The sequence below is a fragment of the Eriocheir sinensis genome, chromosome 43 (assembly GCF_024679095.1).
Source record: "Eriocheir sinensis breed Jianghai 21 chromosome 43, ASM2467909v1, whole genome shotgun sequence".
NCBI lineage: Eukaryota > Metazoa > Arthropoda > Malacostraca > Decapoda > Varunidae > Eriocheir > Eriocheir sinensis.
In genome coordinates, this window is record NC_066551.1 from 3,155,908 (window position 1) to 3,169,918 (window position 14,011).

At 40.0% G+C, this 14,011-nt stretch overlaps 1 protein-coding gene across 1 annotated transcript in view; it reads left to right on the forward strand.

The window, feature by feature from the left end:
• LOC126980201 (multiple PDZ domain protein-like) overlaps positions 1 to 14,011 on the forward strand; it is a 356,183-nt gene that overhangs the window by 315,925 nt on the left and 26,247 nt on the right. The window contains exons 20-21 of the mRNA XM_050829835.1: positions 556 to 693; positions 1,675 to 1,876. Of these exons, the coding sequence (XP_050685792.1) occupies positions 556 to 693; positions 1,675 to 1,876 (340 nt within the window). The remainder of the gene's footprint in view (positions 1 to 555; positions 694 to 1,674; positions 1,877 to 14,011) is intronic.

Consider the following 14,011-nt stretch of genomic DNA (forward strand, 5'->3'; position numbering starts at 1 on the left):
TTTCTTTATTATTTTTCTCTTTATTTTTATCTCCTTTATTTTCTCTCTTTTATTTATAGTCTATTTTCTTTTTTTCACTTTATTTCTCTTTCTCTCACGTACCGTTTCAGGCGTTTTCTTTTTGCTCCTTTCTTCTTTATTTTCACATTCCTTCCTCGTCTCGCCTCTCTCCTCCGTCCTCCAAAATCTTTCCTCACCTTTTTTTTATCCATTCCGGTTCACGAGCTCCCCCCACGGCACCTTCCTATGTCTGTCTATGTTTGTCTGTGCTCGTCTGTTTTTCTGTATGTTTGTCTTTCTATCTGTTTGGGTGTCTATCTGTATAAGTCTGTCTATCTTTCTGTATATCTGTCTGTTTGCATCTTCGGTCTATGTATGTGTCTCTCTCTATCTGCATATCTATCTACCTATCAATCTATCTATCTATGTATCATGCCTTTCCTTCCCTTTTCATACCCACCACAGACTCAACAGCAAATGCGACGGATATTAGCACCGAGGCAACGCGCAGCTGTAACATACACCCCCAACTTTAATTACTTACCCTCTTTACAGGCGGCGGCGGGTCGGGGGAGGAAGAAGGAGGCAGCCCGCACTCCTCGCCGCTGCTTCCCCGCTGGACCGCCCACCCACCCGCCCTCCCCCGCGACCTGGAGCGGACCATCAAGATCAAAAAGGGTGCCGACCAGCTGGGTGAGTCTCCTTGGCCTCATCCTTAGGTTTTATTTTATGTGATTTCTTGTTTGTGTGTGTGTGTGTGTGTGTGTGTGTGTGTGTGTGTGTGTGTGTGTGTGTGTGTGTTATTTCTGATTTATTTGTGTGGGTGAGTTTATTAATGTTTATTTGATCCAGTTTGTTTTCGTTTTGGGAGGTTATTTTTTTTGGGGGGGTGTATGTTTGTGTGTTTGTGTAAGTGTGCGTGGGTGGATGTTTATATATGAAACGCAATGTCATTTTTTTACAACAAAGGAGACGGCTCAAGGGCAACAAAAAGTGTTGAAAAAAAAGCCCGCTACTCACCGCTCCCACAACAGACAAAAGTTAAGAGTTTCGTTTTGGGAGGGTTAGTTTTTTTTGTGGGGGTGGGGGGGAGGGTATGTTTGTGTGTTTGTGTAGTGTGACATTGTGAGACATTTTCGGGTGGAGAGGTGTCTTGATACACTTACCACTCACATACACACACATACAAACACTCACAAAAAACTCCACATACCCACATTTGCATATACACAAATACACACACAAACACTTTCCCTCCCCCCCACAAACACACATAATCAAATACAACCCCCCGATCCTCCCCACACACTCAATCTCCCTTTCCCTTCACGCCCACTTAGAGCCGATTTCACAGTCCATCACAGTGTCTTCGTAACAGCCCGAACCAAACTATAGAATCCCATGCAATCCAAAATGGGGAGGTCTTCGATGCCACACTAAATACACAAGACTTTTCCTGTATAGTTTCATCAAATTTGTGAACTTAAATATAAACACTAGACACTATACAAGGAAATTTCGAAGGCTCTAGTATTGGTTTGGGAGCTTACTAACCCATCATGGGGAACTGTGATACTGGGCCATAGTAACACACACACCCACTCTTCCCTCCTCCACACACAAACAACCACACACACCTACCAACCATTCATCACTCCCTCTCTCCCTCTTCAGGCGTGAACATCGAGGTAGTGGACCAGGGCGTGAATGGTGTCGTGGTGTCTTCGCTGGTGAGGAACGGAGCGGTGCACAAGGACGGCCGCCTCCACGCTGGCGACTTCATCCTCAGCGTCAACAATGAGTCTATGAGGAACATCACCAACTCCCAGGCGCGCGCCATCCTCCGTCGCACCCAACTGGTTAGCACGGACGTGAGGTGAGTAGGAAGGGGAGTGTTTGGTGGGAAGAGTGTGAGGGGGGAAAGGCAAGGCGTTGGAGTGGAAATGAAAGGACAGTGAAGGGAGAGATTGGAGGGTAGAGAAGGGTAAAGGAGGGGAGAGTAAGAGAATAGAGCATGAAATTGGAGAAGAAATAAAAAGAGCAGAGATAGGAAGGGAAAGAAAGGGAAGGCGTTGGAGTGGAAATGAAAGGACACTGAAGGGAGAGATTGGAGGGAAGAGAAGGGTAAAGGAAGGAAAAGTAAGAGAATAGAGCATGAAATTGGAGAAGAAATAAGAAGAGAAGAGATAGGAAGGGAAAGAAAGGGAAGGCGTTGGAGTGGAAATGAAAGGACACTGAAGGGAGAGATTGGAGGGAAGAGAAGGGTAAAGGAAGGGAAAGTAAGAGAATAGAGCATGAAATAAGAGAAGAAATAAGAAAAGAAGAGATAGGAAGGGAAAGAAAGAGGAGGGACACGAAAGAAATAAAATGGAAAACAGGGAAAGGAAATAAAACAAAAAAAAAACAAGGGAAAGTAAAGGTAGAGAGGAAGGGAAGAAAGCAGAAGAAAGGCAAACGAAGAAAAGAAGAAGAATTGAAAAGAGGAGATAAACGAACATAAGACAAAGAGAAAGATAACTATAAAGGAAGGATAAGTAAGGTAAGGGAGGCGAATTAATTAAGGTAAGGTAAGGTAACGTAAGGTAAGGTAAGGTTATGCAATTAAGCAGTGGGATATATAGTCAACAATTTAGTAGATTTACAAATACAATTAAGGTTTTAAGACAAATCGTGTTCATAATACCTTCTTTAACACATAAGCTTCCCTGCAAAAATCGACAATGATGTTACTGATCTACGAAAAGTATATAAAAAAGACTGAGGAGGAAAGAGGAAAAGGGGAGAGGGAGGTTGAACGTGATGGTTGGAAGGGAAGGGAAGATGGGGCAGCGTTGTCAAATTATCGTATTAACCACATATCGTATCATATTTATGCCTCAAACTCTCGTACCTACAAAAGTAACGTGGGAAAATCAAAATTAGTGCCAAAACTGTTGAATATTGATGTTTTTCGTTCTTTGTTGTTATAGTTTTCGCACAGCATCTACGAAAATGAAATGCGATGAGTACGATAACTTGGCAACCCTGCAGAGAGGTACTGTGGCTAATGGAGGGAGAAATTAGATAAGGGAGAGGATGAATGGATGGAGGAAGGGTAAGGAGGAGGAGGAGGAGGAGGAGGAGGGGTTAAATGGTACTGAAGGAGAGTGTGAGAGGAAGAGAGTGAGAGGAGGAACACTAGCAAGATTGAGTCAAGATAATTAAATGAGAGAGAGAGAGAGAGAGAGAGAGAGAGAGAGAGAGAGAGAGCGAAGCAAAATAGGAGAATAAACGAGAATAAGAGGAAAGGAAAAACAGGATGGGGGAAATAGACAAAAAATATGATAAATGACGAAGGAGGGGACAGCCGACGGTGACAGTGATGATGGCAGGTAGAAAAAAAAGGGGAAAAAAGAAGAAGGGTCAGGAAGGACGAAGAGAAAGACGGAGAGGGAGAAAAGGAGAGGAAAGGAAAAAAAGAAGAAAAAAAGAAAAAAGAAAAAAGAAAAGGAAGAAAGAAAAAAGAAAAGAGAAGAAAGAAGAAAAAAGAAGAGGGGGCATTAGGGACGAAGAGAAAGACGAAGAGGGAGAAAAGGAAAGGACAAGAAAAAAAAACAGGAAGAAGAAGGAATAAGGAAAGAGAAGGGCAAAGAAGGTAAAGAGTACAGGAAAGAGGAGGAGAAAGAATAGAAGGAAGAGAAGGGAAACGAAAGTGAAGAAACAAGAAGAAGAAGGAGAAGAAGAAAAAGAGAAGGAGGAAGAAGAGAAAGACGGAGAATTAGAGAGAAAAATAGAGAAAAGAAAAGGAAAATAAAAAATAAAAGGGAAGGACAAATATAGCTCAGAAACAAGGAAGAAGAGGAGAAGAAGGAAGAAAAGAAGGAGGAAGAGAAACAGAAGAGGAAACGGAAAAAAAACGAAGAGGAAGAAGAGAAAGAGACAGAGAGAGAGAAAAAAATGAAAGGAAAGGAAGAAGAGAAAACAGGGGAGAGGAAAAAAAACATGAAAAGGAAAAAATAACAGGACGATGAGTATATCACAAAAACAAGGGAGAGGAAGAGGAGGAAGAAGAGAGAGAAGAGAAAAAGAAGGAAGGAGGAACCGAGTCGGCAAGAAGGAAGGAAGGAAGCAACTACGAAACAGTTATTCAAACACTTCACCCCAAGAAAACAAAACGCCAAGAAAACAAGTCCCAAAAAATAAAACGAGAAAAAAATAAGCGAGCAACCGTAAAATGTGAAAAAAAGAAAGAAAGCAAAAAATGAAAAACTAAGAACCCAAGAAACATTTAACCAAACAAGAAAACAAGAAAACCAAACAAAACAACGGACAAAAAAACAACCAAATAAACAAGACCATTAAATATGAGCCGCAAAAGTAAACAAACAAAGAATAAAAAAAAACATAAACATTTACCCAAACAAGAAAATAAACAAGAAAAACACAAAAAAAACGTGAACTACAAGCGAGTAAACAGACCAAACAAGCAAGTAAACAAACCATTAAAAAGTAAACAACTAAGAAACCCAAGAAATAAACAAGAAATCAAGCTCAAATTATACACGCACGCACACACGCACAGAGAGAGAGAGAGAGAGAGAGAGAGAGTGCGTTTAAGGAAGAAAAGTGCAAGGCTTCTGACGTGTGGGTAGACGACTTGGAGGAGGAGGAAGAAGAGGAGGAGGAGGAGCTTTGCCACACACACGAGACTGAGCAACCACCCACCACAACCTTAACCACACTCCTCCTCCTTCTCCTCCTCCTTCTCCTCCTCCTCCTCCTCCTCCTCCTCCTGACTCTGTGGCTTCCCTCCGACGTGTGTTCCTCATTACCCAGACTCACCACCACCGCCACCACCACTACCACCACCACCACTATCACTACCACCACCACCATCACTACCACCACCACCACCACTATCATCACCACTACCACCACCATCACCACCACCACCACCACCTTCACCACCGCCACTACCATTAATACGAAAGATTTGGAAACACGATTTATTAGTGGCGGTTAAGAGAGAGAGAGAGAGAGAGAGAGAGAGAGAGAGAGAGACACCTTCAAAACACCTAATTAGTGCTGTAAGTTACCTGTTATGGTCAAGTAGCCTTTTCTCCTCCTCCTCCTCCTCCTCCTCCTCCTTCTTTATCTCTATATCTTTTACATATATCCTTTTATCGTTCCTCTTTCCTCTTCCTCTTTTCTTATTCCCAGTTTTCATTCCTCCTCTTTCTTTTTCCTATTATTTTTTCCTTTTCTCGTTTTTTTCTTTAATATTCGTTTTCTTTCGTTTTCTCGTTTTCTCTTCGTTTTCTCTTTTATATTAATTTTATTTCGTTTTCTCTTTTCTTTTTCTCTTTTATATTCGTGGTCTTTCGTTTTCTCTCCCTTGTTATCTCCTCTTTTCCTTGTCTTCATTTATTCTCCCCACCTTTCTCTCCTTCCCTTCCTCTCCCCTTCCCTTCCTTTTCTCCCCATCTGTTTCCCTTCATTTCTTCCCTCCCTCCCAGCCTCCGTTTTCTTTCATCACCCTGCAATCCTTTTACCTCCTCTATCATCTGCCTTTCTTCTATTCCCCATTTTTAGAGAGAGAGAGAGAGAGAGAGAGAGAGAGAGAGAGAGAGAGAGAGGACAATAGGAATATATATTGATAATGATAGAATATTACTTTAGAAATATTATTAAAGAAAACGCCATGGGTACCGACCGACCGTCCGACTGAGAGTAACACTTGGGGGGACGAAAATAATGAGGAAACCGAACCAGAAAAAAGAAAGAAAATATCACAACGAGACTTAAGTAATTTATAAAAGAAGACGAAATAGAAAAGCCTTGAAAATATATAATGAAAACTGGGAATAACACACACACACACACACACACACACACACACACACACACACACACACACACACGCTTGGGACGATAGATAAAGTTAAGGAATGGAAGATATGAACGAAATGACGGAAATAATGATAATGTGTTGTTTAAATAAGCACTTTTACAGAAGAGGAAGAATGTTGAAAATAATGATAAAAATAATGTTGATAGTATTGATAGTAAGAAATAACAAGAACAATTAGAAGACGAGGAAGAAAAGAGGTTAAAGAAGAAGAAAAAGAAGAGAAAGAATTATGAAAATAATGTTGGAAGTATTGATAGTAGAAAATAACAAGAACAATTAGAAAACGAGGAAGAAAAGAGGTTAAAGAAGAAAAAAAAGAAACGGCAGAATGATGAAAGTAATGATAAAATAATGTTGATAGTATTGATAGTAGAAAATAACAAGAAGAAGAGGAAGAAATGAGGTTAAAGAAGAAGAAAAAGAAGAGGGAGATGATGGAGAAGAGGCAAAAGTAAAGGAAAATATGAAAATAAGAAACGAAGAAGGGGAAGATGATAAAGAAAAAGAAGAAAAAAGAAGAAGGAAGGATAATAGGAATCGTAAAAACAGACACTTAAAGAAACGAATAACGAAAGCAAGCAAACAAAAATAAACAAATAAATAAAAACGAGAAAAAGAAGAAAAACAAAACAAGGAAAACTTAAGATCAATGCCCAAGAGGAGGAGAGGAGAGGAAATCCAAAAGAAAACAAAAGAGCATCACATCTCTCAAAATCAAATGAAGATCGGCCGGCGCAGCAACACTCGCGGCGGCCAATCTTTATATATACGAGTAAAAAAATATATTATTCTTCCGTTTCGGCGACCCTGAGAAAAACAGTGATCAGGTTATGGCAACAGTGCGGGATGTCATTCCTTTGTAGTTGCTGGAGATGCGATGGTGGTGGTGGTGGTGGTGGTAGTGGTGGTGGTGGTGGTGGTAGTGGTAGTGGTGGTGATGGTGGTTGTGGTGAAGTGGGAAGGTGATAACTGGAAGAGAGAGAGAGAGAGAGAGAGAGAGAGGAAGGCAGACACAGAAATAGACAGACAGACAGACAGACCTAGAGAAATAGAGACACAGACAGACAGACAGACCTAGAGAAATAGAGACAGACAGACAGACAGATAGATAGATAAATAGACAGACAGATAGACAAATCAGAGAAGAAAATGATAGAGAAAGAGTAAAACAAAAGAAACAATGAATAGAAAAAAGAGAAAGAGGGAAAAGAAAGGTAAAAAAATAAATAGATGAAAAGAAAATGTATGTGAGAGAGAGAGAGAGAGGGGAAGCGTTAGGAGTGCCATTCCAACGCCTGGCACCACCACCTATAAGGCTCCCCCTCCCCCCCCTTTCCACTCCCTTGTCCCCCTTCCCTCTTCCCCATTTTCTTTCCCCCTCCCCCTCCCCTTCCCCTGCTCCAAACCCTCCCCCCTCCCCTTCTCTCTTGCTCCAGACCCTCCCCCTCCCCTTCTCTTCACCCTGCCCCTACCCTTTCTTTGCCTTCCTCCCCCTTCCCTCCCTTCCCCCCTCCCCCTTCCCCTTCCTCCAGTCGTTCCCTGCCGGTCACTGAGTCTTCTGGTTTTGCGGTTATTAGTGTCTGTCTCTGTCTGTTTTTGTTCCTGTCTTTCTGTCTTTTTTTTCTCTCTATCTGTCTGTGTGTCTTTTCTATTTGTCTGTCTGTGTCTGTCTGTTTTGCCTGTCTGTCTATATCTGTTTTTTTCTCTGTCTCCCTCTCTCTGTGTCTCTGTCTTGTTCTTTTATTTTTCGTTTGTTTTTTTCTTGTCTCCTTTCTTTTTTTCCTTATTTTTCTATTGATTTTTAGTTTTATTCTTTATCTCCCTCTTTTTATTGTTGTTTTAGCCTATCTTTATCTCCCTTTCTCCTCATCACTTCCTCCGTCCCCTTCTCCCTTCTCCTCAGTAACGACTCTCTCTCTCTCTCTCTCTCTCTCTCTCTCTCTCTCTCTCTCTCTCTCTCTCTTCCTTCTCATTTTCCCCTCTTTCTCTTTTCCTTTCTCCTTCTCTATCCTTCTCTCCACCAAAACCACCACAATCATTTCATCATCACCACCACCACCACCACCGTCACCACCACCACCTTGTTATTTACCTGAAGTTGTTTACTCCTAATTAATTATACACTTCCGTAAACACGCGTGAGATACAGGTACACAAGTGTGTGTGTGTGTGTGTGTGTGTGTGTGTGTGTGTGTGTGTGTGTGTGTGTGTGTGTTATTCCCAGTTTTCATTATATATTTTCAAGGCTTTTCTACTTCGTCTTCTTTTATAAATTACTAAAGTTTCGTTGTAATATTTTTCTTCATTTAAGTTTATTCTCGTTTATTTTTGTTTATATATGTTAAGAAACTTTTTTTTTTCTCTTTTAAACTCCTATTTACGTTTCTTTTCTTTTTTTTTTTGTTTGTCTATGCTAAGAAGTCCTTTTCTCTATCAAACATCTATTTTGTTATTTTTTCCACTTTGTTATTTTTTCACTTCTCTCACATATATATCCTCTTCTTTTAGTTTGTTTCCTCTCCTCTAGTTATTTTTTCCCCTTCTGTCTGATATTTTTTCCACTTCTCAGTTATTTTTTTCCACTTTTCTTTGTTATTTTTCCAATCTCTCAATTGTATATCCTTTTCTTTCTTTTTTTTCACTCCTCTAGTTATTTTTCCACATCTGTCTGATATGTTTTCACTCCACTCAGTTATTTTTTTCCACTTTTCGGTTATTTTTTCCACTTTTCTCGGTTATTTTTCCACTTTTCTCAGTTTTTTCCCACTTTTCTCGGTTATTTTTTTCCACTTTTCTCAGTTATTTTTCCACTTTTCTCAGTTTTTTCCCACTTTTCTCGGTTATTTTTTTCCACTTTTCTCGGTTATTTTTTTCCACTTTTCTCAGTTATTTTTTCCACTTTTCTCAGTTATTTTTTCCACTTTTCTCGGTTATTTTTTCCCACTTTTCTCGGTTATTTTTTTCCACTTTTCTCGGTTATTTTCCACTTTTCTCAGTTATTTTTTCCACTTTTCTCAGTTTTTTCCCACTTTTCTCGGTTATTTTTTCCACTTTTCTCAGTTATTTTCCACTTTTCTCAGTTATTTTTTCCACTTTTCTCAGTTATTTTTCCACTTTTCTCAGTTATTTTTCCACTTTTCTCAGTTATTTTTCCACTTTTCTCAGTTAATTTTCCACTTTTCTCAGTTATTTTTCCACTTTTCTCAGTTATTTTTCCACTTTTCTCAGTTATTTTTCCACTTTTCTCAGTTAATTTTCCACTTTTCTCAGTTATTTTCCACTTTTCTCAGTTATTTTTTCCACTTTTCTCAGTTATTTTTCCACTTTTCTCAGTTATTTTTCCACTTTTCTCAGTTATTTTTCCACTTTTCTCAGTTAATTTTCCACTTTTCTCAGTTATTTTTCCACTTTTCTCAGTTATTTTTCCACTTTTCTCAGTTATTTTTCCACTTTTCTCAGTTATTTTTTCCACTTTTCTCGGGTATTTTTCCACTTTTCTCAGTTATTTTTTCCACTTTTCTCAGTTATTTTTCCACTTTTCTCAGTTATTTTTCCACTTTTCTCAGTTATTTTTTCCACTTTTCTCAGTTATTTTTCCACTTTTCTCAGTTATTTTTCCACTTTTCTCAGTTATTTTTCCACTTTTCTCAGTTATTTTTTCCACTTTTCTCAGTTATTTTTTCCACTTTTCTCAGTTATTTTTCCACTTTTCTCAGTTATTTTTCCACTTTTCTCAGTTATTTTTTCCACTTTTCTCAGTTATTTTTTCCACTTTTCTCAGTTATTTTTTCCACTTTTCTCAGTTATTTTTTCCACTTTTCTCAGTTATTTTTTTCCTCTTTTCTCAGTTATTTTTCCCACTTCTCTGTTATACTCCCCCCCCCCCCTCCTCTCTTTTCTCTGCTTTAAATTTGATAGGTAACGTCGACCAACCAGAAGGCTCATGGAACGGCTAAAATGATGTTCACAGAGTTTCCATTACTATTATGACGTGAAGTTAAGCGAACCGTGAGGCGGATAAAATACAGAAGTTGGGCATACCTGTTCTCTCTCGCTGGGCTTCCGGGAGAGAGTTTTAATTAGCCTACCTTTGTTAGTCTGTGCAAAGTTTCAGGTAAATAAAATAATGTTGATTGTAATAATAATAATAATAATAATAATAATAATGATAATAATAAGGATAGTATTAATGTGGTGGTCGCGTCCCTTCCTTCCTCTTGCTAATTAATGATAACTTGAATAGCCGGGCCGAGTATTGGTTTGGTAATTATATCTATTTGTGGTATATTTATTTTTGTTTCCTTACTTGTCATTTATTTTGAGGTTATATTTGTTTGTTTGTTTGTTTTTCTTTTTTCTTTATTCTTTACTATTTTTTTATTTTTCCTCAGTTTTATGATGTTTTGCTTCCTTTCATTCCTTCTTCATGTTTTTCTTCCTTTCTCCCTTTTCTTCTTCATTTCTTTTTTTCCTTACCTGATAGATGGCTTCCTTCCTCTCTCCAGTCCTTTCTTCCTTCCTTCTTTCCTCCCTCTTGTCCTTTCTCCCTCCCTCCCTTCCTTCCTTCCTTCCTCCCTTTCATCTTTTCTTCCTTCCTTCCTTTCTTTTTTTCCGTTCTTCCTTCTTTCCTCCCTTTTCCTTTTTTTTCACTCTTTGCTGGCTTCCTTCCTCCCTTCCATCCTTTCTTCCTTCCTCCAATCCTTTCTTCCTTCCTTCTTTCCTCCCTCTCGTCCTTTCTTCCTTCCTTCCTTTCTTTCTTTTTTCCGTTCTTCCTTCTTTCCTCCCTTTTCCTTTTTTTCTCTCAGCTGGCTTCATTCCTCCCTCCCATCCTTTATTCCTTCCTTCCTTCCTTCCTTCCTTCCTTCCTCTCTTTCATTCGTCCTTTATTTTTTCCTTCGATCCTTCCTTCCTTCTTTACATTTTTTCCTAACTTGCTAACTAACTAACTAACTTACTTTCCTAATTACTTTTTTTCTTCCTTTCCTACCTACCTACATACATACATACATACATACATACATACATATATACATACCTACCTATACCTACTTACCTACTAACCTTGTTCCCGCCACTGCACTCTCCTATCGATTGAGGAGGTAAAAGGATTATGTAAAATATGCATCCACAGACTCTTCCTCCCTTCCTTCCTTGGTTTGTAAAGTCAGGGGATTAAAATGTTTTGGTGGTGGTGATGGAATGGAGAGGAGGAAGAAGGAAGGGGGGAGAAGAATGCAAAGAGGAAAAGGAAGGAGTGAAAGATGATTGGGGGAAAGAAAATGAAGAAAAAGGTAGAGAGGAGGAAGAAAAAGAAAGGTACAGAGAAGGAAGAAGAAGAAGAAAGGATGAAGGGAAAGATGATTAAGAAAAGAGGACTAAAGAAGATGAAGAGGAGCAGAAAAGGGGGCAAGAAAAATAGGAGAGAAGGATGACTGAACGAAAAAAGAATAAAGGAGAAGTTAGAAAGAAGGAGAAAAGAAGGAAGGAAGGAAAGAGGTAATGATTATGGATGCAAGAAAAAATAAAGAAGAAAAAAAGTAAATAGAAGAAAGAAGGAAGGAAGGGAGGATTGAGGGAAGAGGAAGGAAGGAAGAAGAGGAGAAATGTGGATGAAAGACTTTAGGTAGGTAAGCACATAACAAGAGAGAGAGAGAGAGAGAGAGAGAGAGAGAGAGAGAATGTTGCTTACCCCACGTCAAGAAGCCTCAGTAAGACCCCTGACAGGCTTGTATGCACCGGCTCCCTCAGTACTACGTGTGACTGTGTGTGTGTGGGTCTGTCTGTGCCTCTGTGACCACCGTATCTTGCTTTCCTCTTGCGTTCTATAGGTGAGGTTCTTCTTCTTATATTAAACATGCGTTCTATAGGTGAGGTTCTTCTTCTTATATTAAACATCTTCAATCCCTCAATTATATCCTTCTTTCCGCCTTTCCATCAAAAATTTATTACGGTAACTGTCATCATTACCCACTACTCTCTTCCTTTCCTTTTCTTCGTCATTTTCCTTCTCCTCGCCCTTTCCTCCCATCTCTTTCTTCCTTTCCCTTTCAAGCATTCCTCCACTCATTTATTCATCCCCTTAATTTACTGAAGATAGAGAAATGTGTGTAATGCGGGTGTACTTCTGCTCCTCTGCTCCTAACTACGAATCTGCCGGCCTGGGTTGAATCCCGGCCAGGGTAGTCGGCGTTCATCCCACCCAGCTGTTCATCCTTTCTTTCGGGCTGGTCGATAAACGGATGCCTGGGGAAACCTGGGGAAGGTAAACTGTGGACCAATGTGTCGGAGATGAACCCCGCCGCCACGCGCAGTCATAGCGTATGCTCCTAACTTTACCTTTTACTGTCAGCTTACACGCAGTACAATTGACATCAGGTTGTAAGATAGGGCCAAGTTCTCTTTACTACGAAATCTCATTTATCACCAACGCAAGAAAAACAATGGCAGCTTTTAAACTGTTCTTCGCCTTCATTTCCAGTACCTTTTTCCTGGCTTATTGGCGCTGTACTGTTAATAAAAGAGGAATTGCAAATGTTGAATGTTGAAATTGACCTGTGAAAGTGGTCCGTAGAAAGCTTTTAAGGAACGGGTCTGGCATAGGTACTGGTATTGTTGGAACTGATCTCGAGGGAAATGTGTGGATAGAGTCAGGGAGAACTCGTAGAATGTAAACGCCCAGAAAGGGAGAACGTGTAATACAAGCGTTACAGAATAGCCTCCTTGGCTTTCACTGAATTTTCGTTACTTTATGAAGGTTTAAAATTGATGTGTTTTTTTGGGTGTTCCTTAAGAGAGTTGCTTTGCCCTCCTCTTTCCATAAATCTGCCCCTTCTTCCGTCCTAAACTACTACTCTTCTTCCTCCTCCTCCTCCTCCTCCTCCTCCTCCTCTTCCTCCTCCTCCTCACTTAACCTTCCTCCCTTCCTTTCCTTTCTCTAGCCTCGTTTCCCTTCTCCATTTTCCTCCAAACACCATTGTCGCTTTCTTTACCATTTCCTGCCCTTTCCTTCTTCCTCCTCCTCCTCCTCCTCGTCTTCCTCCTCCTCCTCACTTAAACTTTCCTCCCTTCCTTTCCTTCCCCTCGTCTCGTTTCCCTTCACCATTTCCCTCCAAACACCATTGTCGCTTTCTTTATCATTTCCTGCCCTTTCCTTCTTCCTAATACTCCTCCTCCTCCTCCTCCTCCTCCTCCTCCTCCTCCTCCTCCTTACTTAACCTTCCTCCCTTCCCTTCCTTCCTCTCGTCTCGTTTCCCTTCACCATTTTCCTTCAAACAGCATTGTCGTTTTCTTTACCATTTCCTTCTCTTCCCTTCTTCCCTTCCTTTCCTACTTCATTTTCTTCCTCTCTATTTTTTTCTTCTAACATTTCTTCTCTAAAACCAATGTCGGTATAAATCTAGACTCACTTTCATTACTGTTTTTCTTCGCTTTGTTTTTTCTGTCTTTCCTTCCTTCCTTCCTTTCCTTTCCTCTCCTCTCCTTCCCTTCCCTTCCCTTCCCTTATTCTCCTCTTCTATAGTTTTCCTTTCCCTTATTCGTTCTTTCTTTAATCCACTCCCGGTATAACTCTACACATTTATTTTTTTTTGTATTTTCTTCATTTCCTCCATCGCTCCCTTCCTTCCCTTCCTTCCTTCCATCCTTCCTTCTTCTGCAGTCTTCCTTTCCTAAAACCTTCATCCTCTAAACACAACTGTCACTTTCTTCATTTTCTCTACTATTTTCTTTCGTTTCCTTCTCCTCTTCTCCTTTTATTTCCTTCCTTTCTTTCCTTATTCTCTTCTGTAGTCTCCCATCTCCTTCCTTCTTCTTTCCCTTCCTTCCATTCCTTCTTTCCTTCTCTCCTTCTTCCTCTTTCTCTAACCTTACTTCTCTAAACACCATTATCGCTATTATTCCAGTTTATTATTTCCTTCCCTTCCCTTCCTTTCTTCCCTTCCTTCCTTTCCTTCCTTTTCCTTATTCCTTCTTCTTTCTCTAACATTCTTTCTCCAAACTCATAGTCGCGTTTATTCCAGTTTCTATGCTCTTTCCCTCCCGCTCCTTCTTCTCTTCTTCCTTCCCCTCCTTCTTTCCATCTTTCCTTCTTTCCTTCCTTTCCTCTTTCTTCTTCGATTCCTT